We start from the raw sequence: 25,951 nt of genomic DNA, 5'->3' as shown, positions 1-25,951 counted from the left end.
GCTTAGATAGCAAAGGCTATACACGAATCAAGGTTTCTATCCAGGTATTCATGACATCCATGTGCACCAGCATCAACCCAAACCACCCTGAAGGGAGAGAACACTGGGCCGGTATCATTTGCAAAGATAGAGCTTTCATTAAAGGGTCTTCCCTTGTATGTGTATTAAATAAATATGCAATTACATGGAGAAACATATATTCACACAGCAGGAACTGCATAAACACATCTGCAATATATTATACTCCAGGAGGTTTATTTAAAACTATATTAAATGACACAGCCTTGATACAGTTTACCTACCCAGCGTAAACCAATGCAAAACACACAGCTCTCTCTTCAAAAGGGTATGTGCCTAGAAGCAAGCTAACAGTAGTGTAAGGGAAAGATAATTCCTACATGTCAATAAATTACCACTGAAAGCTTAATTAGAACTTAATTTATGCCTCACACACCCCCATTACAATTCAACAGCATGAATGACCTTTTCCGTCATCAAGCTACAGAATCCAGACATGGTCTCCTAGTGGAATTAACTGGTTTTGGGGTTTGGTTTTGTTTTTTTTTTTAATCTCTCAAATGTCACAAATGAAAACATTGTTTCGTCAAAGGCACAAGAACCTGAGCTCTACCAAGTTCATTCTGTTTCTCAAATATTTGGTATGTCCAAGCCTCTGACCATATTTGGATTAAGAGAAGTTAGTAGGTACGTTCTTTAGAGAATTTTCAACTCTAATCCAAGGAAGAAAACAGTTAAAATAAAACCCATATACACCACACATCATCCCACACATACACACAAATCCATACATGTACATAAAAACATATACAGGCTCTCATGTTTGCAGACACACCAATCATTTCTTTAGTGCTCACTTTCAGGAAACAATAATGACTTAGGAAAAGAAGAAACATCTTGACGTCCCTACTTTATACTCTTCTGCTCAATTCATGGGTATATGCCTATGTCTATGTATATAACACATGCCGTAGTAAGAACATGTACTAGGGTTGTATTTTTTCAGAAAGCACCTAGCAGGGGCACCTGGATGGCTCAGTGGGTTAAAGCCTTTGCCTTCAGCTCGGGTCATGATTCCAGGGTCCTGGGATCGTAGACCCGCATTGGGCTCTCTGCTCAGTGGGCAGCCTGCTTCCTCCTTGCTCTCTGCCTGCCTCTCTGCCTGCTTGTGATATCTGTCTGTCAAATAAACAAAATCTTTAAAAAAGAAAGCAAGCACTGAGCAAACAAGAATTTTATAAAAATCACATTGTACTTGTACCAGTGGAACTTGTGCCCATTTAAATAAACATAAGCCATGTGAAAATCCATTATCATGTCACTAAAGTTAATGTAAGGAAGTGCCATAATTTCAGTCATCGTATACTTAGGCAGCTGAGGGCTCAAATTGATTTTTAAAAATATGTAGAACCTATTTATAAAACAATTCCAGTGGCACATTCAGAGGCTCGCACCATCGTCACTTTCCCCTTAGCCACCCAGACAGGAATACCCACCCATGCACCCCCACTCAGTGCTCTCACTGTCAGAAGAAGCCCTGTGGCTACCTGATTCAGCCCTCGACCGTCTGGTCACTATCCACTGTGCCTGGGTACCAAGCAATCCAAGAAGACCTCCACATCTGTTTCTAAACCATCCTACCTGCTAGAAAATGGTCCTCAAGTCGGTTTGTCCAACCAACATGCCCAGCAGTTGTGCCAGAGCTAGAAGAGGCAAAGATGAATAGGACATGGCTTTTAGCATAAAAATCCAGTCTGGGCGCCTAGTGGCTCAGACGGTTAAGTGTCTGACTTTGGCTCAGGTTGTGATCTCCAGGTCCTGGGATCAAGCCCCACTGCTGGGATCCACAGTCAGCGGGGAGTCTGCTTGTCCCTCCGTCCCTCCCCACTCACAGCTTGTGCTCATGCACACATGCTCTCTTTCTCAAAGAAACAAAAAATCCAGTCTGGCACGTAGTAGGCACTCAGCACCTGTCAGATAGATAGAGGAGAGCGGAGTGAGCAAGCCCACAACAGAGGCAGAACTATCTAAGAAATACAACGCAAGCCACAAACGGGAAGCACATAATTTTAAATTTTCCTGTAGGCCCATTTAAAAGAGTTAAAAAAAAAAAGGACAAGGTAAAATGTATTTTAATAACTTCAATTTCACTGAACCTAGAAAATATTTCCATTTTTACAAGCAAGGAGTATTAAAACAGTATTAATGAAACTTTTTACCCTTTCTGGCACTACTTGGAAATCTAGTGTGCCTTTTTACATTCACAGTGCATCTCAGTTCAGACTAGCACATTTCAAGAGCTCATTAGCCCCATGTAAGTGGTGGTTGCCCTAGACAAGAACGCAAGGTACAGAGTATTTCATTCACGGCAGAAAGCTCTCCTAGGCCAACACACCTCCCAACAGAGGGAGACCGTAAGTACATGGCGGGGATGAGCAAGCATGCTGAGAGCAGGACACAGAGATGGACAGACTAGGGAAGGCCTTGTTTGCCGTGCTCAAGAGTACAACCTTTATTCAATGGACAGCAAGGAGTAAGAGGGTGATTGGATGAAAAAAAAGAAAAAAAAAGCCAGTGGTGATCAATGGTTTAAAAAACATAGATTCAGGGGCGCCTGGGTGGCTCAGTGGGTTAAGCCGCTGCCTTCAGCTCAGGTCATGATCTCAGGGTCCTGGGATCGAGTCCCACATCGGGCTCTGTGCTCAGCAGGGGGCCTGCTTCCCTTCCTCTCTCTCTGTGATCTCTTCCCTTCCTCTCTCCTACTGTGATCTCTCTCTGTCAAATAAATAAATAAAATCTTTAAAAAAAAAAATAAAAACATAGATTCATAGGCTAGAATCAATCCATGATGAGTAATACTCTTCCAGTTCAAGATAAAATATTAGTAATGGTTTTCATAAAACTAATTTATTCAGTGCATTGAATGGCTATTTAGAGACTACACACCTTGGAGATGGCAGGGGAAGGAGCGTTCAACGTGCTTTTCCGAGGTGGGAGTAGCCACAGACTGTCACTATGCTTTAAACATGCCCTTGTTGGTCAAAATTTAATAGTTGCAGCATCATATTCCTCCCAAAATTCTACTTGTACATTTTAGTTTGCAAGTAAAATCCAAAATTGCAGAACCACCAGTTCTAAACAATTTCTGGACTTTATTAAGAGGGACATAGGGTTCAATGTGCACCTATTATTCTGTATCCTGATTTTCTTATTTCCTACACAAGTCCATGTAGTCATAATGCTTACACAAAACTGCTTCTTTCTCTTTTTTCTTTTTTTTTTTTTTGTTTTTTTGTTTTGAGTAGGCTCCACACCCAACGTGGGGCTTGAACTCATGATTCATGAGATCAAGAGTTATATGCTCTACCAACTGAGCCAGCCAGGCGCCCCTCTTACACATGACTTTTATCTTAAGTTTCTACCCGGTAATTCAGTATCTGATGTGAATTATTGTTTGTTTTGTCATTTCCATGATGTTGTGTGTTGGACCTATTACTTTATTATTAGGAATAACTTCACCCAAATTAACTTCTTCCTTCCACCCCAATTCCATGGACTAGTTCCTCAGAATATAGCTCTCAGTGGGGAATTTATGGGTCAACGGCCATGAACAGCTTTGTTTTGTGTTTAATTATTACAGATCTTCAGGCTGTAGCAAAAGGACAATATGCAACACTACCAGTATTTCCTAACACCCAAAACCTATAATAATGGGCCATAATTAGTTCTGATAATTTGATAGGCAAAGTAGCCCTAATTTTCATTTCTTAAATTGCTAACAGGGATATGCCTGTGTTTCAAATTCCCTATATTCATCTCTCCTGACCACTTCTAGTGAGGATTTTGGGTACTGACCTTTGAGATCTCAATTCTTTATATTTTGGATGATAACTATTTAGTCTTTCAAACTGTCCCATTAACTTCACCCATGCTATGGAATTTCATTTAATATTTTCTATTGCCTCTGGCCAGGCTAGTTTTCTTTTTTTTTTTTTTTTCTTTTTCCTCTTCAAATACTCAGGCACATCTGTCTTCTGTATGACAATTTTCTTCATTGCTTCAGTGGTCCTGTTTATCTTCCCTATACAGCTGGGTTGAAAATGCTATTCCATTTTCCTCTAGTTACTTTATAAAGAAATACAGTGGAATCCAAAGCCAAGGCCTTTATACTCTGAAATTAATATACTTTTAAAACTGCAGAACTTCCTGGTATGAGTGAAATTGTCTCTGATTGTTCCCAAGGTGGATCTGTCCACATCATAAAATGACAGAGATGTCATCAAACAGCTACCATTCTCTAACCAGGAGGGAAGCTGGACAGGATATCGGAGAATCAGAACTTTTAACTCTTCCCTCAGAGGTGTTCAGCACCCCACAACTCTCTCAACTGCCAATGTTGATATACACGTCTCAACAAGCTCACTTAAAATTAGATTTCAGCAGGGGCGCCTGGGTGGCTCAGTGGGTTAAGCCGCTGCCTTCAGCTCAGGTCATGATCTCAGGGTCCTGGGATCGAGTCCCGCATCGGGCTCTCTGCTCAGCAGGGAGCCTGCTTCCCTCTCTCTCTCTCTATCTGCCTCTCCATCTACTTGTGATTCCTCTCTGTCAAATAAATAAATAAAACCTTTAAAAAAAAAATTAGATTTCAGCAAGAAAGATTATCAGCAGACAAAAGTAACAGCCTGAAGAAATAAATGATTACCCAGGAATACAAAAATCAAATCACTATATAACTATGGAGGCACCTTACCTATTTCTCATATAACGAAACTTCACGGGAAATTTCAATAATTGCCCCTCAGGGGTGGAAAATGGAGAGAAAACAATAGGATAAAGAAAAAAGGAGTATACATGTCACTGTTGATGAACTGTAAATCATACTATGTAAGTTTTACTTATCTACACATGAAACATACAGAAAAAATAACCCAAAAGTAAATTCATTGAAAGCTTAAATAATGGTTATCTGAAAGGGGATAGGACTATGAGTAATTCTGATTTTCTTCTTTTGACTTCTTGTGCAATATGTACTTGCATTATATACTCTACATAATTATTTTTACATGCCTATGCTTCAAGAACATACTTTTATTCTTTTAAAAACAACTTCCTAATAACGGAGGAAGAAAAGATTGGAGCACTAAACTGCATCATGTGCTACTAAAAATCAAGCCAAGTTCCTCAACTTTTATTCAGGCCACAGCTCATTCCATGCAAACACCCCCACTTTTTCCCCCACATACTCCAGGCTTCCTAGCATCACTTGTAAGAGTAAGTCTATCAGACAGTCATCATAAAAGAATTAGCACAATACCATGAACTTTCAACCTGCCTCTTTCCTATTTTCTTTTCTTTTTTTTTTTTAAGGTTCTCATCTCTAACATACTCGCAAAAATACCCACAGTGAGGTTTACATAAAAGCGACTATGGTGGTGTTGTGGTCAAGTTGTTGGTGGTTTTTTTTTTTTTTTTTAAGTCCTTATTTGTTAGATAAATATTAAAGCATTTACTGGCAATGATAAAAATGATATAATATTTATGATTTCCTTGAAATACTTCAGCACAAGAAAAAAAAAAGGTGGTAGAGGGGAAACATGAACGAGAACAACAGAAAGTTGGAACTGCTGGCGCTGAGTGAAGGGTGCCACGCTTCTGTTCTGCTTTGGGTATGAAGGGTTTCTCTAATACAGTTTTTCTTAAGATGCTATGAAAACTGAAAAATACAAGTGCACAACCTTTCCTCATATCATCCAGTGTGTCAAAGTTAAGCTCAGAATGAAGAAACATCATTAAAAAAAAAAAAAAATCAGGGTGACTATATCAAAGGCAGCATTTGACTCTGTATCTTCTCTTTATTACGCAAGACAGAGTACAGGCATGTGTAAATCCATCAGGAAAAATAAGTCTTTCATAGGCATCTACAGATTTGGCTCAGAAGAGGTCAGATTTTCTGTCCTGGGCCAGAGTCAGACCAAGACAGCGGGCAGACCCAGCACTACTTAGCTTGTGACATTTAGAAAAGAAAACGCGCGACGTACTGAGCAATCAGACCCTATGCTAGGAGGCCCACCCTGCACCCCACCACGAGCCAGCGCCCCGCTGAATCCCGCTGGTCTGCCCATAGGCCAGCCGCACATGTCAGGCACCCAAGACCAAGTCTCCACACATGTCAGGCACCCAGGACCACGGTCATTTATTTCATATAGTCCATTCCCGGGGGCAGTGACAAATCATGACATGAACACTAAGAAAGTGGGATTCCCCAAACTGATGACTCCCCAGTGGGTCAAAAGTAAAAACAAAGCATAGTCCTCCATAGGTTCATAAAGCACTCACAGCTGAAAGGCTTTCAAGTGCACAATCACAATGAGCCTCAAATCTCCCTTGAGAGGAGGGGAAGGCCTGGGTTCTTTCCATCCTACAGAGGCAGAAACTCAGGTTCAAAGCTTTGCAAGACTCTCTTCCAAATAAGTCTTCCGACTCGAAGGACAGTGCTCCTTCATGACCCAGCACTCTGCTGAGAGTGGTCTGTGATAGGGAGACCAAGGGAGGCACCTCGTGAGTGAGGCAAGGCCGAAAAAAGGTCTCACACATCCTGAGTTTCAGAACCTCAGTTATTTCCCAGCCACCCTTGACCATGTACTGTCTAGGCTCCACCATGAGCATGGAGACTTTGACTTGACTTCATCTTGTACCCCTGTGTCTGTGGGCTGGCTTTCCCTGCTTTCTAAGCTCTCACAGGTTTCCTGAACGCCTCACTTCACCTCACCTCACACAGAAACAAAAAGATTTTCTCTATAAGCAGGAGGCAAGACCGTCATGGCTGTGTGGCTGGGAGGCAGGCTGGGGGTCATCTCTTCATAATCAAGATGATAAGAGGGAAGGGAAGTTGGCAGCCCAGCGATAGTAGCCCTCAGCGCCCAGGGACCACTCAACCTAGTAGGAGAGCAAAGCCTACCTCTCTGACTTCGTGAAGCTGGCCGGGATACTGACTCTTGGCTCTTCGGGCAGCTGCAGGCGACTTGTGATGCGTGATTGTGACAACACCGGGGGCCCCCGCGCCGAGGTGTCTCTGGCTACAGGGAGACGCAGGATTGGGCGTTCCATGGGGGAGCAAAGTGAGACTGCGGCTTCGGGAACTTGGAGTCGTCTAGAATAAGCAACAGGTGTCAAAACTCAGCAACTGACCTGCAGAACACAGCTAGGGGTTGGCTTCCATTTATCTGGGACCTCTTCTCTTCATCTTTCCCCTTCGTCTGCTTAGAGGGATGGAGGAATGGGGGAGGTATAGCAACACAACGCGTCCAGGTCCCCCAGGCACTTAAAAGAGACAACAACCATTAACTATGCTTCTGACCTCATTTGCGACCGTGTCCCTTCCCCTCCTCTACTGGGCATGAGAGGCAACTGAGTCCCTCCAAAGGCCACAGACTCATACGGATCTGTGCCTGTGCACAAATTAGCTCCTCTTTCTAGAATGTTCTTACTCTCACGCTGGCAAACAGCAGCGGAACCTTAAGATTCAGGTCCATTTCCTGATGTGGGCATCCCCTCCCTGTCTGCCACAGCCTCCCTGCTGCTCCTGTTCCCTTGCAGGAAGATTATATCCATTGTACAGCTACCTTCTTAAGAGATTTTTCCAAACTCATCTTTGTATCCCCAAGACCAGGCCCGTCAGGACTGCCTAATCTATTAGGTTCTTACTAAATGTCTGCTGCGTGACTGGAAGTCCTAAGTTACCCACCAATTAATCCCCATTTGTTAGTGTGGTGTTCTTATTTCATCTTAGAAGAATGTATAACCCCAGTAACCATTCAGTGTAGGATAAAGATGGCATTTCAATTTTTGGAGATGAAAGGGCTCAAGAAGTTGGTCTGGAAAAAAAATCTCTGCACTGGAGAAGTGAAAAAAGCAAGGTCCAGAACTGTCACCTAGTAGGCAAAGTTCTGCATCAAAATATGGAAAATGAGTCTTTTTATTGTTATTCACTTAAAATTACTTCTTTTTTGAAGATTTTTAAATTTATTTATTTGCAAGAGAGAGAGAGAAAGAGCACCAGCAGGGAAGAGTGACAGAAGGAGAGGGAGAAGCAGACTCTCTACTGAGCAGGGTGCCCAATGTGGGGCTTGATCCCAGGACCTTGAGATCATGAAGGCAGATGGCTAACCGACTGAACCACCCAGGTACTTGTTTAAAACAGAAAAATCCCCCACAAGAAGACCCACAGAACTAAAAAAGTGGCTACTTATTTGTGGAGAAGCAGAGAATGAAAGAGGGACAGGAAGAGAGACTTTTTCCCCCCAATGGTTTTTTATGTTCCTTCATTTTGAACCACGTGAACATATTACTTATCCAAAATGTGTTCAATTCTACATACAATTTACATTCTGAATGTTCCTTTCCTTCCCTCCAGCTTGAGAGAAGACAGTTACAGGCTATGTTAACTCAGGCCAGCTTCTGAATTTCAGGGTTCACGTATTTACTGAACACCTGCTGTGTACCCTTGAGAATATCTACTGGGTGGTCTCCAGGAGAAACAGAAGATGTACAAGACAGTCTTCTATCACAGATGCTTACAGTATTGCTGGGGATAGAAGATACACAGAAACACACACACACACACACACACACACACACACACACACAGAGTAAGGAAGTGCAGAGCAAGGTGTTAATCTGGCAACACAGCCAGAAAATGCCAAAGGAGGAGGAAGAGCTTGAGCTGACCTCATCACAGAGAGTGTATGACCTGAAGCCTCAGCAGGACTGGGGGAGGATACCGGGACAGGCAGCAGAGTACAAATCAACCCAGACAAGTCAGCACCTTCAAAGCAGACTTAGCCTCAGGCCCAAGGTAACAGTCAACAGCTCTAAAAGCTGTTAAATGTTAATGATCTGTAATTTTCAAGCTGCCACTGGAGTTGGGAGTGGGGTGGGAGGTAGCACAGAAGTCAGAACTTTGTATCGCCCTGCAACATCAGAGGAGCTTGTAAAAGTTCTCTGGATTGAACTTGGATATAATTAATAGGAAGACAAAGCTGGAATGCAGTGTGTTGCTTTTAAATAACTTTATATACAGGCACTTGGAAAATTTTTCGTCTAAGAATTGCATATACCTTGATCACAATGAAATACAACAGGCATCTACTTTCTGCTTTAATGTTTTCACTTGGAGTGTGGAGGATGAAAGAAGCTATTTCTTTAATCCTTTAATGACCATGAATTTCCCTAAGCATTAAGAGTCTACTGAAAAACATTTTGATTGTTTGGGAGGCTTATTGCCAACCCAAGAAAGGGCAGCTTTTTCACTGGGCTTTTGAGATATACAGCTGAGGTTCCCTCCCCAGCTGTACCAGGCTCTAGCTGTGTTGACTTCAGTCGAGTTATTTAAGCTTTCTTATTAAGCATCAATTACCTAATCTTTAAAAAAGGAAAAATAATATTGAACCTTAAAAGCCATCATGAAGATTAAATTAGATCGTGCACATAAAACATTTAGCACATTTAGCACAGTAGGAAACTGCATGGCCAAAGTTTCTTTCCTTCTATCACTTAAACTTGATCAATAAAGGCCGTATTGATTTTTTAAATGTTAAGAAGTCACTTAGTTCAAAATCATAAGCAGGGAGCAAACTCCTCCTTTTTTTTTTTAAACTGGATCAAAGTGGTGATGGGAGTCTGAAATATAATTAAATACTTACTGGAGAGTCTTTATGGTCAGCCACTGCATTGCAAGACTGCAGGGGGAGAAAACAGTTCTAGATGCTGAGAATGAGGACCCATTTGAAGTCAGAGAAGATGACAACTATGGCAGAGAGACGCCTTTGCCTGGAGCACTGTCACTGTAAATGGTAATAAATCAAGAAAACTCACCCAGGAGCCAAATTATTCCACTGCGAATGTCTAACTTCATGATCATTACTTAATGGCTGTCACTTGAATTCACAAGCAGTAAATCTGAGTTGAAAAAACCTTTAATTTCCCATTAACTGTGGTATTCTCTACGATTTAATTCACACCAGTGCCTCCTCTCAGGGTAAATAGGAACAAAAAAAGCCTCACTCTTGGTACACTGCATAGGTCATCAGGCTCCCGGAGAAACAAAACAAGACCAGCCCACAAACTACAATCGCTAGGAACAAGAAGGCTCTCTTTCCACAGGCAGCCTGGGGAAAACTCCAGGCTGTGTTTTTAGATGGTGTTGCGCTGTCATACACTCATCCCCGCTACTATTTTACAACAAAACATTATCAGGAACAACAGGGCAGGTTTTTACTCCACTTACTTACTTCAGGGAGAGCGACTAGAAAAACCAAGTGCACCATCTGTGAAAAATTTGGAATCAAGGGTAACTTTCTTTCTGGGAATAAGATGTACCCTTTACTTCAGAGAATCAGCCCTTGTGTCCCCTCTCCCAAACAGCACCTGCCTGACAGATGGGGTGAAGCCGAAGAAGAGAAACTGTGGCCCCAGGTGGGACAAAGTACTGAGGCTCAGACCCCGCCCAGACATTTGACACGCAGTGGGGTTTCTTGGGATTTACAACCTCTTGGTTTTTCCTACTTACTTCCTCAGATCTATGCAATTTCCCAAGTGTACAAGGAAGACATGTATGCATACTCTCTGTACTTATTGGCTAAAATGAGCGTGAAGGAAAGCACAACTGAAAAGAGGGAGAAAGCACCTGAAGGAATATGTCCAGTAAGGGAAATCAAGCAGGGAGCTGAAAGATAGGGTCCAGTCTAGGAAGCTTACAGCAGAATCAAAGGGCTATCCAGAGGCTGTGGGAGGGGAGTGGTTAAGAGTCAATGGCCTGATCAGGGAAATAAAATTAAAATCACAATGAGACACCGCCTCACACCAGTCAGAATGGCTAAAATTAACAAGTCAGGAAATGACAGATGCTGGAGAGGATGTGGAGAAAGGGGAACCCTCCTACACTGTTGGTCGGAATGCAAGCTGGTGCAACCACTCTGGAGAACAGCATGGAGGTTCCTCACAAAGTTGAAAATAGAGCTACCCTACAACCCAGCAATCACACTACTGGGTATTTACCCCAAAGATAACAAAAGTAGTGATCCAAAGGGGCACATGCACCCAAACATTTATAGCAGCAATGTCCACAATAGCCAAACTACGGAAAGAACCTAGATGTCCAACAGATGAATGGATAAAGAAGATGTGGTATATACACACAATGGAATACTATGCAGCCATCAAAAGAAATGAAATCTTGCCATCTGCAATGATGTGGATGGAACTAGAGGGTATTATGCTAAGCGAATAAGTCAATCAGAGAAAGATAAGTATCATATGATCTCACTGATATGAGGAATTTGAGAAACAAGAGAGAGGATCATAGGGGAAGAGAGGGAAAAATGAAACAAGATGAAACCAGAGAGGGAGACAAACCATAAGAGACATTTAATTTCAGGAAACAAACTGAGGGTTGCTGGAGGGGACAGGGGTGGGAGGAGTGGGGTGACTGGGTTATGGACATTGGGGAGGGTATGTGCTATGATGAGTGCTGTGAATTGTGTAAAACTGATGGAAGCACAGACCTGCACCCCTGAAACAAATAATACTTTATATGTTAATTAAAAAAAATAAAATAAAACTGACACACAGGACAAAAACTGTGGAAGGAAAAAAAAGAGTCAATGGCCTGGGTTCAGATCTGAGCTCCAGCGTTCATGAGCAGGGTGGGCTGGTAAGGGGCATAGAGCTATCACTCTGGAATTCTTTTTTTTTTTTTTTAATTTCACTTCTAAAATTTCACTATTACCTACCTCACTGGTTGTTGGAGAATGAAATGAGAAGATGTAAGTAGGACACAGGCCTCGTACTTAGCATGAAGTGTCATCACTATCATTTGTAAATTAAAAGTAGGCCTTGAGGCACCAACACAGATGGAAGATTGTTAAGTGGTCCCAGAGTCATATACACGGACTTAAGGACTTTTTTTCAATCAACACTGACTTAAGCAGACAGTTTTACCACTTCCTTAACTTTAAAAAATAATAATAATAAATTTAAAATAAAAATAAAGAGTAATCATCTTAATTACTAAAAAAAAAAATTTGCTTCAGAGAAAAAGTACCTTTAAAATATGATTTCACATTTTAAAAAATACGTCTATTAGATTACATCTACTAGATTAAATACGTCTAGATATTTAATACTAGATAAAATACATCTACTAGATTAAAGCACCTGTGGATAAGGCCACTGCTACGTGCATACTAAAAGTAAAGAATTAGCTTAAATAAGTAATAGGCAAGTTCCCACTAATATTTTGGAATGAAACAGAACCTCAAGTTATAAAGACCACCTGCTGTTCCTAAAAACATATATTAGAACTTTATAATTAGGCTTGCCGAAACTGAAATTTAAAAGCTGAAAATGTATAAGGGGGAAAATATGTTATATAAATATTTTATAATTAATTACAAAATATTTTATTAATATTAATTAAATATTTAATTAATGTTAATTAATTATAAAATCTTATATAAATATTTTCCAATTAATTGACTTTCAGTTCTTTTCCATTAGAAAAATTATCTATACAAGGGGTTACCACCAACGTAAAGGTATAAGGGTTTTAGAAAAATTATCTATACAAGGGGTTACCACCAACGTAAAGGTATACCTTTACGTTGGTGGTAACCCCTTGTATAGATAATTTTTCTAAAGGAAAAGAACTGAAAGTCAATTAATTGGAACAGCATTCAAATGACATTTAATTTGGAACCCATTATCCTCACTTCCTTGAATTCTGTCATAGTGAAGGGGAAAAAGACACCATATTTCAGAATAAATAGCCCAAGGGAGATGAACAACCAAACTAGTATGGTTGCATTTTTTTTTTTTAAAGATTTTATTTATTTATGAGAGAGAGACAGAGGGGGCACAAACATGGAGAGAGGGAGAAGCAGGATCCCCACTGAGCTGGGAGTGTGATACAGGGCTCCATCCCAGGACCCTGGGATCATGACCTGAGCCAAAGGCAGATGCTTAACAGACTGAGCCACGTTGTTTTGTTTTAATTTATTTATTTATTTTAGAGAGAAAGCACATGCAGGAGGAGGGTCAGAGGAAGAGGGAGAGAGATCTCAAGTGGACTCCAGGCTGACGACTGAATCCCATGACCTTAAGATCAGGACTGAGCCAAAACCAAGAGTGGGACTCTCAACCAATACCACTACCCAGGCACCCCGGTTGCGTATTATTGAATAACAAATTCAACCAATTACAGCCTTTCATTACATTCCTTTCTCTTCCCCCAAAAGAGAAAAAAATCAAGGTACCATTTTTCTAAATATGTGAAAGCTAAACGAAAAAATTGTGATTTATTCCTTTTCTTCCAAATGTAAGCATACTTCGATCGCCAAAAGAGGAAAAGGCAACAGTTTTAAAAATAGTACAATTCAGGACCTTAAAATTATTCAGAATTTCATTTTCCTGTTAGTCAATATCTAAATGAAAATAAATGGTGTCATTTTTTTTTCAAGACCCAACAGGGTCTTGAACTAATAATGACCCTAAGATCAAGAGTCTCATGCTCTACGGTCTGAGCCAGCGGGCAATCCCAAAAATTTATGGTGTTTTTAAAATTAATCTATTCCACTATTTTGCTTAATAATGACTGAGGGATAGGTGGGGGGAGGTAGGAAGAAATAAGTAGGGGTCTCCAGGATCCTGCTGGCAAAAATCCCAAAAATGTGGAGGTGTAAAGAAGAAACCAGAGATAAGTCAACAAATCAGATCATCCTGCCCTAGGGGTCAGAGGTAGGGTCTTGTTATAACAGCTACATATGACCAACGAAGAATTACCTGACCCTAAAAAAGGAAGTAAGCCATTGAAGGTGTTATCACTAGTCCTTACCCAATGGTGCCTATCAATAGAGATGTTAAAAGGATTTAACTTTCCAGGTTTGCTTTCTATAAAAGACCATCCCTAAAAGCCCCCAGTGGCAACCCTGTCAGGACCCCTCTCACTTCTGAGAGGGTTTTCTATATCTCTGTTTAATAAAACTCGACTACTTTACTCACTTTCCTTTATCCACGAGATTCATTCTTGGACTCTTAAGTCAAGAACTTTGCTCTCCTGCTTCAACAGCTGTATGGACCTTTGCATTTGCTTTGCTTTTGATTTTAATATTCTGTTATCCTAAGTCTACAGCAGATCCAAAGTAGAAATAAAAGGTTTTAAAACTGGGTTATTTTCCAAGTTCATTCCCATGGTTAACTTTTCAAAACGTATACTTCACTTGCTCTACTTTTCCAAATTCCTGTCTTCTTGCAGAAATAAAAGTTTAAACTTTCAGTTACCAGGTCAGGAAGTCTAGGGAATTTCTTTCACTCTCTTTTTTATTTTTCTTAAGATTTTATTAATTTATTTGAGAGAGAGAGTGAGCTCACAAGCAGGAGTAAGGGTAGAGGGAGAAGCAGACTCCCCACTGAGCAGGGAGCCCGATGAGGGACTCGATCCCAGGACTCTGGGACCATGACTGAAGCCGAAGGCAGATGCCTGACCGACTGAGACACCCAGGTGCCCAATTTCTTCCATTTTAATCTGAAAATCCTTAATATATCATAAACATTTCCCACTAACGATACCAATGCCCTCTCTTTTTTTTAATATATATTTTGTTTATTTATTTGACAGACAGAGATCACAAGTAGGCAGAGAGGCAGGCAGAGAGAGAGGAAGAAGCAGGCTCTCTGCTAAGCAGACAGCCCTATGCGGGGCTCGATCCCAGAACCTTGGGATCATGACCTGAGCTGAAGGCAGAGGCTTTAACCCACTGAGTCACCCAGGTGCCCCCACCAATACCCTCTCTTAACGCACACACACAAATATGCGCCAAAGTGTGCAAAGGGAAAAGAATGGTTTTCTCCAGAGAGGCAGTCTCTAGCCTGCTTCTAATCATACCTGCATGAACCTTTGATTATACCTGCCAATGCAGGGCAAGCAAATGCATGTATTTCCATTGCCTGCAAATAGAGGAAAAGAAAACTTGACATTTTTAAGTTTGCCTTGTATCTCAACATTTTCAGCCCCCAAATAAATCCTCTAACAGCTAAGCCAGTACTCCAGAATCCCTAACCATGCTCTGGCCAGGCTCCATCTAGATCAAGCTTCCAGGTCTCATGCACTTGGCCACTCACCACCCTTCTCCCCACCCCCTCGCATCTGCCAGCTCTCGCCATCTTCCAGATCCACCCAGAAGCAGGTATGCGTGACTTCAAAACCTTCCACACATCTGCCTCCTTTCAACTACTCTCTACATAATGTGTTTGGAACTTGTCATTCAAGGACCAAGACTCCTTTTGGATGCTTTCTTCTGAAAACATGAAGATTCTCTCTACCAACCAAGCCCATCTCTTCTCATGCTGTAAAACTACAGAATTTTAGAAAAGGAAAAAAAAAATGAACTCAGTCTAGTCTTCTCTTTTTATAGATCTAAAACCAGCCTTAAAAAGATAATATTACAAGCATCATTCGAAATTCAACTAAAAAAGCCTGATTCAAGGCTTAGCCTCTCCAGGTGGCCTTTCTCAATTACATGAGGATCTAGTTATTTAAATAGAGTGTCACACAAAGTTTGACATAAAATATTTGATAGCAGGAAAGCAGATATCCATTTTACGTTTCTACTTATCTAACACTTCAACCCACTCACCTATCATCATAAAAATATATGCACAACAGGCCTTTGAAAGCAGGATAATTGTGTACTATATTCTCTTGGAATTGCAGATCCTCAAAGAAATAATTTTACTTTATAGATGTTGCTTGCAAATAACAAGAAACCAAGACTTTTTAATGTCAAATTGCCATTTTAATTAAAAAAAAATCATTTCTGAACAAGGACTAGAAAGAAGTTTCCTCAACTTAATTAGTTATATGCCAAAAATATAGAATACCCACAATACTTAAAGATGTTTAGCTTCATTGCTTTTAGTTTTAGAAATAAGGATTGCAATACTATCACTGTTTAATACAGTACTGGAGGCACAAGCCAACAAAACAAGACAAGAAGAAGAGGTAGAAGGATAGGATAGGAAGAAATAAAACGTAACTAGCCATAGATGTGATTTTACAAAAAGGAAAAAGAAAACAAATAACTCCAGCAAAGTTGTTAGATGAACTTAGAGAAGTCCATATCATTTTCCTGTATCAGTAATAACTAGGAAATGTAATAGAAAATAAGATATTCACAATAGCAATAAAAACTATAATCATACAGACATTAATCCAATAAGGAATATATAAGACCTTTATGGAAAAGGTTTTTTAAATCTATGAAGAGAAATCAGTGAAGTACTGGGAAAACAGAGATAACATACACCAGGTTAATGAGTAAGACAACTTAATATTGTAAAGACCTCTGTACTCCTGAATTATTATATAATGATTCTAATAAAAATCCCAGTAGGATTTTTTTTAGCAAATCAACAAACTTATTCTAATATATAAATGGAAGAATAATGGTTGATGAGGGGCCAAGTTAATTCTGAAAAAGGAGACTTGTCTTACCAGATACAAATATTGAATAACAAAGCCACAATGAGTAATGATTATAGGATATTCAGGCAGGAAGAAGAGACAAGACTAAAAGCTGGAAAAGAGGGCATATATTTAAAAAATATGGAAGTTAGTAATTAGTGAAGCAACCCAATAAACCAGTAAAGGAGATAACTGATAAGGGGAAAGCAAACATAGCTGACTCTAACTTCATATCATACACAAAGGTAAAAAAAAGTAAAAATCTAAATGTAAAAAGCAGAACTACAAAAATGACAAAAGGAAATATAGGAGAGTGTCTGTGCAACTCTGAATGTACAAAAGCTTTTCTTACAAGACCAAAAGTACATACCACAAGTTTAACAAGGTAATGGGTTTGACTACATCATAAGGGTTTCTCTTCGACCAAGGATATTTTAGACAAAATTAACAGATATGTGGAAACTCCGAGAAGACAGATTACTATCTAGAATATAAAAGGAATTCCTACAAATACAAACCAGACAACACTATAAAAAACAGACAAAGGATAAGAACAGGCAATATACCGAAAAAGAAAGATGCATGCCTACCGAGTATATCGAGGTAATCAGAGAAATACATTTAAAATAACTAGATTTCACAGCCACCAGATTTACCAAAAATTAAACAGTAAACCAGCACCAAGGAATGGCAAGGGTGTAAAGATTCTAGAACCTCTTGCATTCTAGTGGGAAAGACTGGTACAGCCATTTTGGTAGAAATACAGCAGAATTTAATGAAAATATATGCACATTTCTATGACCCTGAAGATTTCTACTGGGTAGGTACACAACAAACATGCTCACAGTCGCCAGTACACACAAGGATATGTTCAAGGATGTTCACTGTTGAGGGTGGGGAGTCTGAGGCAAGGCAGGCGTACATGAGTAAGAGTTTGTATAAATTAAACATGGACTGCACATACAGTAAATATATACCCATCAGTTAGAAGTAATGACGTAGAGATAGGTACAGCAACACCGATAAAACCTACTGCTAAGTTAGAAAAGTCTAAAAAGGACAAGATCTGCAGGACGATGTAACAGACACAGATTTAAAACACAGATGCAGGCAAAGACCCACGCAGAGCCAAGGCGTTGGTGCTAAGGAAGATGAGGGGGAGGGGAGCAGGGGAAAAAGGAAGGAAAACAATTACAAGAGTTCTTAAAAAGTTTCTTTTTGTTTTGTTTTGTTTTAATAAAAGGCCTTGTTGGGACTGGTAAGTTTGCCATAATCCAATAATGATGGCAATAAATTGTAAGTATACTTTATACTTATAAGTATCATGTGAATGACCTATGGACCATAAACTGTCTTAATATATACACACTTTAAATCATTTAACCCTGTTCATAATCTCGTAAGGTAGATACTAAAATTTCCATTTTGTAGATGAGGAAAATGAGGCACAGAAAGAATCATCTCTGTCCCCGGGTCATGCAGCTCATAAATCTAATAAATCAGGGGGCAGGGATTCAAATCCAGACTAGCTGGTTCCCAAGGCCATGCTCTTGGCCATGACACTACATTAAGTGCCTAGAGGTGATTCACCCATTTACTTCAACTGAGGTCCCAAACAGCGCAATTCTTTACAGAACACCATGACTGACAGCTCAGTTAGCCTTTCTGGGGGGGAAACGACTTTTTAATTTCAAAGTACCACAGTGCATACCAATTCTCATATACTTAAAACAATAAGCTCATTAAGCCAAAGCTACATGAAGCTAATACTTCAAATTCTTTAAATGTTTAATTACCCATAACAAGGCCAATGTTTGATGGATCCTACATCTACAGATGTCAAAGATAAGATACAGTCCCCAACTCTCACAGCACTTAATGTGTTTTATCCACACATCTCCCTCTGTATCCTACTGTCTCCCCTAATCCGTGATAGCCCCCAGGCCAGGGCTTGTGACTAACAGCCACTATGTACCCCGTGAAAGCTGATATAGGACCTCACCTTGCAAATGCCAGGAACACAATAAAGACAAAGCAAGGAGCCCTCCACCAACCTCACCTTCCAACAACTAGTTAAACCACTGCTCCTTCCCTGCAAAGCTAATTTTAAAAAAATACCAAAAATGATTCGCTGATATCTCCTCCGCTTTTCCAAGAGGAAGAGTCTGGAAAGGATAAATCACACACAATTATATACAAACACAAAATGTACAAAAAGGAAACCTGGTACAATATCAATATCAACCAACACACATTATTCAGAGCCATCTATAAGTATTTCCCGGGCATCTACTATGTGCCAGGCACTGACAGAGCTGTAATACTGAACGAAAAGACAAATATACCGGCCTTCGGGAAAGTGGCATCCTGGTGAGGCAAAGAGGCCAAAATAAATAAATAAAATGGGAAAATAGGGGGGAGGAGTCAAGATGGCGGAGAAGTAGCAGGCTGAGACTACTTCAGCTAGCCGGAGATCAGCTAGATAGCTTATCTAAAGATTGCAAACACCTACAAATCCATCGGCAAATCGAAGAGAAGAAGAACAGCAATTCTGGAAACAGAAAAACAACCACTTTCTGAAAGGTAGGACTGGCGGAGACGTGAATCCAAAGCGACGGGAAGATAGACCCCGGGGGGAGGGGCCGGCTCCCGGCAAGCGGCGGAGCAGCAGAGCACAAAATCAGGACTTTTAAAAGTCTGTTCCACTGAGGGACATCGCTCCAGAGGCTAAACCGGGGCGAAGCACGCGTGGGGTCAGCGTGGCCTCAAGGCCGGCAGGGTCAGACAAGGATCAGGGTCACAGGACACTCTCTGAGTGTCACAGAGCTTGCACGTATTGGAACGGGGAAGCCGGCTACAGAGACAGAGCCGACAGTAAGCTGGCAGCTCGGTGTTACCTTGACCCTGCCACAGGCTCGGTGAGCTCGGAGCGCGGCCGGAGGTCAGGCAGACAGGAGTAACTGGGCGCTGTTCTCTGAGGGCGCAAGGACAAGTGGGGCCCCGGGCTCTCGGCTCCTCCGGGCCGGAGACCAGGAGGCCGCCATTTGTATTCCTGTCCTCCGGAACTCTACGGAAAGCGCTCAGGGAACAAAAGCTCCTGAAAGCAAACCCGAGCGGATTACTCACCCCGGCCCCTGGTAAGGGCGGTGCAATTCCGCCTGGGGCAAAGACACTTGAGAATCACTACACCAGGTCCCTCCCCCAGAAGATCAACAAGAAATCCAGCCAAGACCAAGTTCACCTACCAAGGAGTGCGGTTTCAATACCAAGGAGAGCAGCAGAATTCCAGAGGAGGAGAAAGCAAAGCATGGAACTCATGGCTTTCTCCCTGTTATTTTCTTTTTTTGACTCTTGCAGTTAATTTAATTTTTTTCTTTCTTTTTTTCTTTTTTTTTTTTTCTTTTTTCTCGCCTTTGGGTAAAATATATTTTTAAAATTTTTACCCTTTTCTTTTTTAACGTTTTTTAACTAGTTTATCTAATATATATATTTTTTATTTTTACATTTTTCTTTATTCGTTTTCTTTTTTTTTTTAATTCTTTTCTTTTCTTTTTTTTTTTTATATCTTTTTTTTATTTATTCCTTTTTGAACCTCTTTTTATCCCCTTTCTCCCCCCTCACGATTTGGGATCTCTTCTGATTTCGTTAAAGCATATTGTCCTGGGGTTGTTGCCACCCTTTTAGTATTTTACTTGCTCCTTCATATACTCTTCTCTGGACAAAATGACAAGACGGAAAAATTCAACACAAAAAAAAGAACAAGAGGCAGTACCGAAGGCTAGGGACCTAATCATTACAGACATTGGTAATATGTCAGATCTAGAGTTCAGAATGACAATTCTCAAGGATCTAGTCGGGCTCAAAAAAGGCATGGAAGATATTAGAGAAATCCTCTCGGGAGATATAAAAGCCCTTTCTGGAGAAATAAAAGAACTAAAATCTAACCAAGTTGAAATCAAAAAAGCTATTAATGAGGTGCAATCAAAAATGGAGGCTCTCACTGCTAGGATAAATGAGGCAGAAGAAAGAATTAGTGATATAGAAGACCAAATGACAGAGAATAAAGAAGCTGAGCAAAAGAGGGACAAACAGCTACTGGACCACGAGGGGAGAATTTGAGAGATAAGTGACACCATAAGACGAAACAACATTAGAATAATTGGGATTCCAGAAGAAGAAGAAAGAGAGAGGGGAGCAGAAGGTATACTTGAGAGAATTATTGGGGAGAATTTCCCCAATATGGCAAAGGGAACGAGCATCAAAATTCAGGAGGTTCAGAGAACACCCCTCAAAATCAATAAGAATAGGCCCACACCCCGTCACCTAATAGTAAAATTCACAAGTCTTAGGGACAAAGATAAAATCCTGAAAGCAGCCCGGGAAAAGAAGTCTGTAACATACAATGGTAAAAATATTAGATTGGCAGCTGACTTATCCACAGAGACCTGGCAGGCCAGAAAGAGCTGGCATGATATTTTCAGAGCACTAAATGAGAAAAACATGCAGCCCAGAACACTATATCCAGCTAGGCTATCATTGAAAATAGAAGGAGAGATTAAAAGCTTCCAGGACAAACAAAAACTGAAAGAATTTGCAAACACCAAACCAGCTCTACAGGAAATATTGAAAGGGGTCCTCTAAGCAAAGAAAGAGCCTACAAGTGGTAGATCAGAAAGGAACAGAGACCATATACAGTAACAGTCACCTTACAGGCAATACAATGGCACTGAATTCATATCTCTCAATAGTTACCCTGAATGTTAATGGGCTAAATGCCCCTATCAAAAGACACAGGGTATCAGAATGGATAAAAAAACAAAACCCATCTATATGTTGCCTCCAAGAAACTCATTTTAAGCCCGAAGACACCTCCAGATTTAAAGTGAGGGGGTGGAAAAGAATCTACCATGCTAATGGACATCAGAAGAAAGCAGGAGTGGCAATCCTTATATCAGATCAATTAGATTTTAAGCCAAAGACTATAATAAGAGATGAGGAAGGACACTATATCATACTCAAAGGGTCTGTCCAACAAGAAGATCTAACAATTTTAAATATCTATGCCCCCAACGTGGGAGCAGCCAACTATATAAACCAATTAATAACAAAATCAAAGAAACACATCAACAATAATACAATAATAGTAGGGGACTTTAACACTCCCCTCACTGAAATGGACAGATCATCCAAGCAAAAGATCAGCAAGGATAAAGGCCTTAAACGACACACTGGACCAGATGGACATCACAGATATATTCAGAACATTTCATCCCAAAGCAACAGAATACACATTCTTCTCTAGTGCACATGGAACATTCTCCAGAATAGATCACATCCTCGGTCCTAAAGCAGGACTCAACCGGTATCAAAAGATTGGGATCATTCCCTGCATATTTTCAGAACACAATGCTCTAAAGCTAGAACTCAACCACAAAAGGAAGTTTGGAAGGAACCCAAATACATGGAGACTAAACAGCATCCTTCTAAAGAATGAATGGGTCAACCGGGAAATTAAAGAAGAATTGAAAAAAAACATGGAAACAAATGATAATGAAAATACAATGGTTCAAAATCTGTGGGACACAACAAAGGCAGTCCTGAGAGGAAAATATATAGCAGTACAAGCCTTTCTCAAGAAACAAGAAAGGTCTCAGGTACACAACCTAACCCTACACCTAAAGGAGCTGGAGAAAGAACAAGAAAGAAACCCTAAGCCCAGCGGGAGAAGAGAAATCATAAAGATCAGAGCAGAAATCAATGAAATAGAAACCAAAAAAACAATAGAACAAATCAACGAAACTAGGAGCTGGTTCTTTGAAAGAATTAATAAAATTGATAAACCCCTGGCCCGACTTATCAAAAAGAAAAGAGAAAGGATCCAAATAAATAAAATCATGAATGAAAGAGGAGAGATCACAACTAACACCAAAGAAATACAAACTATTATAAGAACATACTATGAGCAACTCTACGCCAACAAATTTGACAATCTGGAAGAAATGGATGCATTCCTAGAAACATATAAACTACCACAACTGAACCAGGAGGAAATAGAAAGCCTGAACAGACCCATAACCAGTAAGGAGATTGAAACAGTCATTAAAAATCTCCAAACAAACAAAAGCCCAGGGCCAGACGGCTTCCCGGGGGAATTCTACCAAACATTTAAAGAAGAACTAATTCCTATTCACCTGAAACTGTTCCAAAAAATAGAAATGGAAGGAAAACTTCCAAACTCATTTTATGAGGCCAGCATCACCTTGATCCCAAAACCAGACAAGGATCCCATCAACAAAGAGAGCTATAGACCAATATCCTTGATGAACACAGATGCGAAAATTCTCACCAAAATACTAGCCAATAGAATTCAACAGTACATTAAAAGGATTATTCACCACAACCAAGTGGGATTTATTCCAGGGCTGCAAGGTTGGTTCAACATCCGCAAATCAGTCAATGTGATACAACACATCAATAGAAGAAAGAACAAGAACCATATGATACTCTCAATAGATGCTGAAAAAGCATTTGACAAAGTACAGCATCCCTTCCTGATCAAAACTCTTCAAAGTGTAGGGATAGAGGGCACATACCTCAATATCATCAAAGCCATCTATGAAAAACCCACTGCAAATATCATTCTCAATGGAGAAAAACTGAAAGCTTTTCCGCTAAGGTCAGGAACACGGCAGGGATGTCCATTATCACCACTGCTATTCAACATAGTACTAGAAGTCCTAGCCTCAGCAATCAGACAACAAAAGGAAATTAAAGGCATCCAAATCGGCAAAGAAGAAGTCAAATTATCACTCTTCACAGATGATATGATACTATATGTGGAAAACCCAAAAGACTCCACTCCAAAACTGCTAGAACTTGTACAGGAATTCAGTAAAGTGTCAGGATATAAAATCAATGCACAGAAATCAGTTGCATTTCTCTACACCAACAACAAGACAGAAGAAAGAGAAATTAAGGAGTCAATCCCATTTACAATTGCACCCAAAACCATAAGATACCTAGGAATAAACCTAACCAAAGAGGCACAGAACCTATACTCAGAAAACTATAAAGTACTCATGAAAGAAATTGAGGAAGACACAAAGAAATGGAAAAATGTTCCATGCTCCTGGATTGGAAGAATAAATATTGTGAAAATGTCTATGCTACCTAAAGCAATCTACACATTTAATGCAATTCCTATCAAAGTACCATCCATCTTTTTCAAAGAAATGGAACAAATAATTCTAAAATTTATATGGAACCAGAAAAGACCTCGAATAGCCAAAGGGATATTGAAAAAGAAAGCCAACGTTGGTGGCATCACAATTCCGGACTTCAAGCTCTATTACAAAGCTGTCATCATCAAGACAGCATGGTACTGGCACAAAAACAGACACATAGATCAATGGAACAGAATAGAGAGCCCAGAAATAGACCCTCAACTCTACGGTCAACTAATCTTCGACAAAGCAGGAAAGAATGTCCAATGGAAAAAAGACAGCCTCTTCAATAAATGGTGCTGGGAAAATTGGACAGCCACATGCAGAAAAATGAAATTGGACCATTTCCTTACACCACACACGAAAATAGACTCAAAATGGATGAAGGACCTCAATGTGCGAAAGGAATCCATCAAAATCCTTGAGGAGAACACAGGCAGCAACCTCTTCGACCTCAGCTGCAGCAACATCTTCCTAGGAACATCGCCAAAGGCAAGGGAAGCCAGGGCAAAAATGAACTATTGGGATTTCATCAAGATCAAAAGCTTTTGCACAGCAAAGGAAACAGTTAACAAAATCAAAAGACAACTGACAGAATGGGAGAAGATATTTGCAAACGACATATCAGATAAAGGACTAGTGTCCAAAATCTATAAAGAACTTAGCAAACTCAACACCCAAAGAACAAATAATCCAATCAAGAAATGGGCAGAGGACATGAACAGACATTTCTGCAAAGATGACATCCAGATGGCCAACAGACACATGAAAGAGTGCTCCATATCACTCGGCATCAGGGAAATCCAAATCAAAACCACAATGAGGTATCACCTCACACCAGTCAGAATGGCTAAAATCAACAAGTCAGGAAAGGACAGATGCTGGCGAGGATGTGGAGAAAGAGGAACCCTCCTACACTGTTGGTGGGAATGCAAGCTGGTGCAGCCACTCTGGAAAACAGCATGGAGGTTCCTCAAAATATTGAAAATAGAACTGCCCTATGACCCAGCAATTGCACTACTGGGTATTTACCCTAAAGATACAAACGTAGTGATCCAAAGGGGCACGTGCACCCGAATGTTTATAACAGCAATGTCCACAATAGCCAAACTATGGAAAGAACCTAGATGTCCATCAACAGATGAATGGATCAAGAAGATGTGGTATAGATACACAATGGAATACTATGCAGCCATCAAAAGAAATGAAATCTTGCCATTTGCGACAACATGGATGGAACTAGAGCGTATCATGCTTAGTGAAATAAGTCAAGCGGAGAAAGACAACTATCGTATGATCTCCGTGATATGAGGAAGTGGTGATGCAACATGGGGGCTTACGTGGGTAGAAGAAGAATCAATGAAACAAGATGGAATTGGGAGGGAGACAAACCATAAGTGACTCTTAATCTCACAAAACAAACTGAGGGTTGCTGGGGGGAGGGTGGTTGGGAGAAGGGGGTGGGATTATGGACATTGGGGAGGGTATGTGCTTTGGTGAGTGCTGTGAAGTATGTAAACCTGGTGATTCACAGACCTGTACCCCTGGGGATAAAAATATATGTTTATAAAAAATAAAAAATTAAAAAAAAATAAAACGGGAAAATAGAAACTGTTTTAGATATATACATACAATAATATAAAGCAGGAATAATATATATTAATATAAAGCAGACAACGAGAACGATGGGAAGGCTTTCCAGTTTTCCATAAGTGGGGAGAGAAACCCTCATGAGACCGTGACATTTGATTTAAAGACCTGAATGAAGCCAAGGAGTGAGCTATGCTGACATCTGGGAAATAGCATTGTGGGTAGTAACTCAACAGGTACAAAGGCCCTGGGGTAGAAGTCTATCTGGCATGTTTGAGCAAGGAAGAAAGCATGGCCAGAATGGAAATGAGCAAGGCATAAAGAAGTAGGAATTGAGGTCAGAGAGGTAACGGACTGGAAAGATGAGCTCCTGATTTAGAAATTCCAGACAACTGCTGGGCAAAGCTAGAGTACCCTGGTATCACCTGGGGCTCATTCAGACACTCAGAATGATGAGCCAATTTGAACAATGGGTTCCAATAAGCTTCCTTCCTCAGGGCCGTGTTCAGGTATTAAATTGTTATTTGCATACAATTTACATATGTCTACACAACATGTATCATCGCTATTGGATAATTTTCATGGTAAAATTGTATTACTGCTG

The 25,951-nt window shown here is 40.4% G+C and overlaps 1 protein-coding gene across 5 annotated transcripts in view; it reads right to left on the bottom strand.

The window, feature by feature from the left end:
- The window catches only part of OSBPL10 (oxysterol binding protein like 10), a 320,106-nt gene that overhangs the window by 149,831 nt on the left and 144,324 nt on the right, over nucleotides 1-25,951 (bottom strand). For 4 of the 5 annotated variants that reach the window (XM_032320787.1, XM_032321062.1, XM_032320963.1 and 1 more), the window contains one exon: nucleotides 6,977-7,168. The exons of the other annotated variant lie outside the window; for it this stretch is intronic. In XM_032320787.1, coding sequence (XP_032176678.1) covers nucleotides 6,977-7,168 — 192 coding nt within the window. The remainder of the gene's footprint in view (nucleotides 1-6,976; nucleotides 7,169-25,951) is intronic. 5 annotated transcript variants of the gene reach the window in all.

This window comes from Mustela erminea, chromosome 1, assembly GCF_009829155.1.
Source record: "Mustela erminea isolate mMusErm1 chromosome 1, mMusErm1.Pri, whole genome shotgun sequence".
Taxonomy (NCBI): domain Eukaryota; kingdom Metazoa; phylum Chordata; class Mammalia; order Carnivora; family Mustelidae; genus Mustela; species Mustela erminea.
Note: the sequence above shows the minus strand (reverse complement) of the source record. Positions and strands in the feature narration are given on the sequence as shown.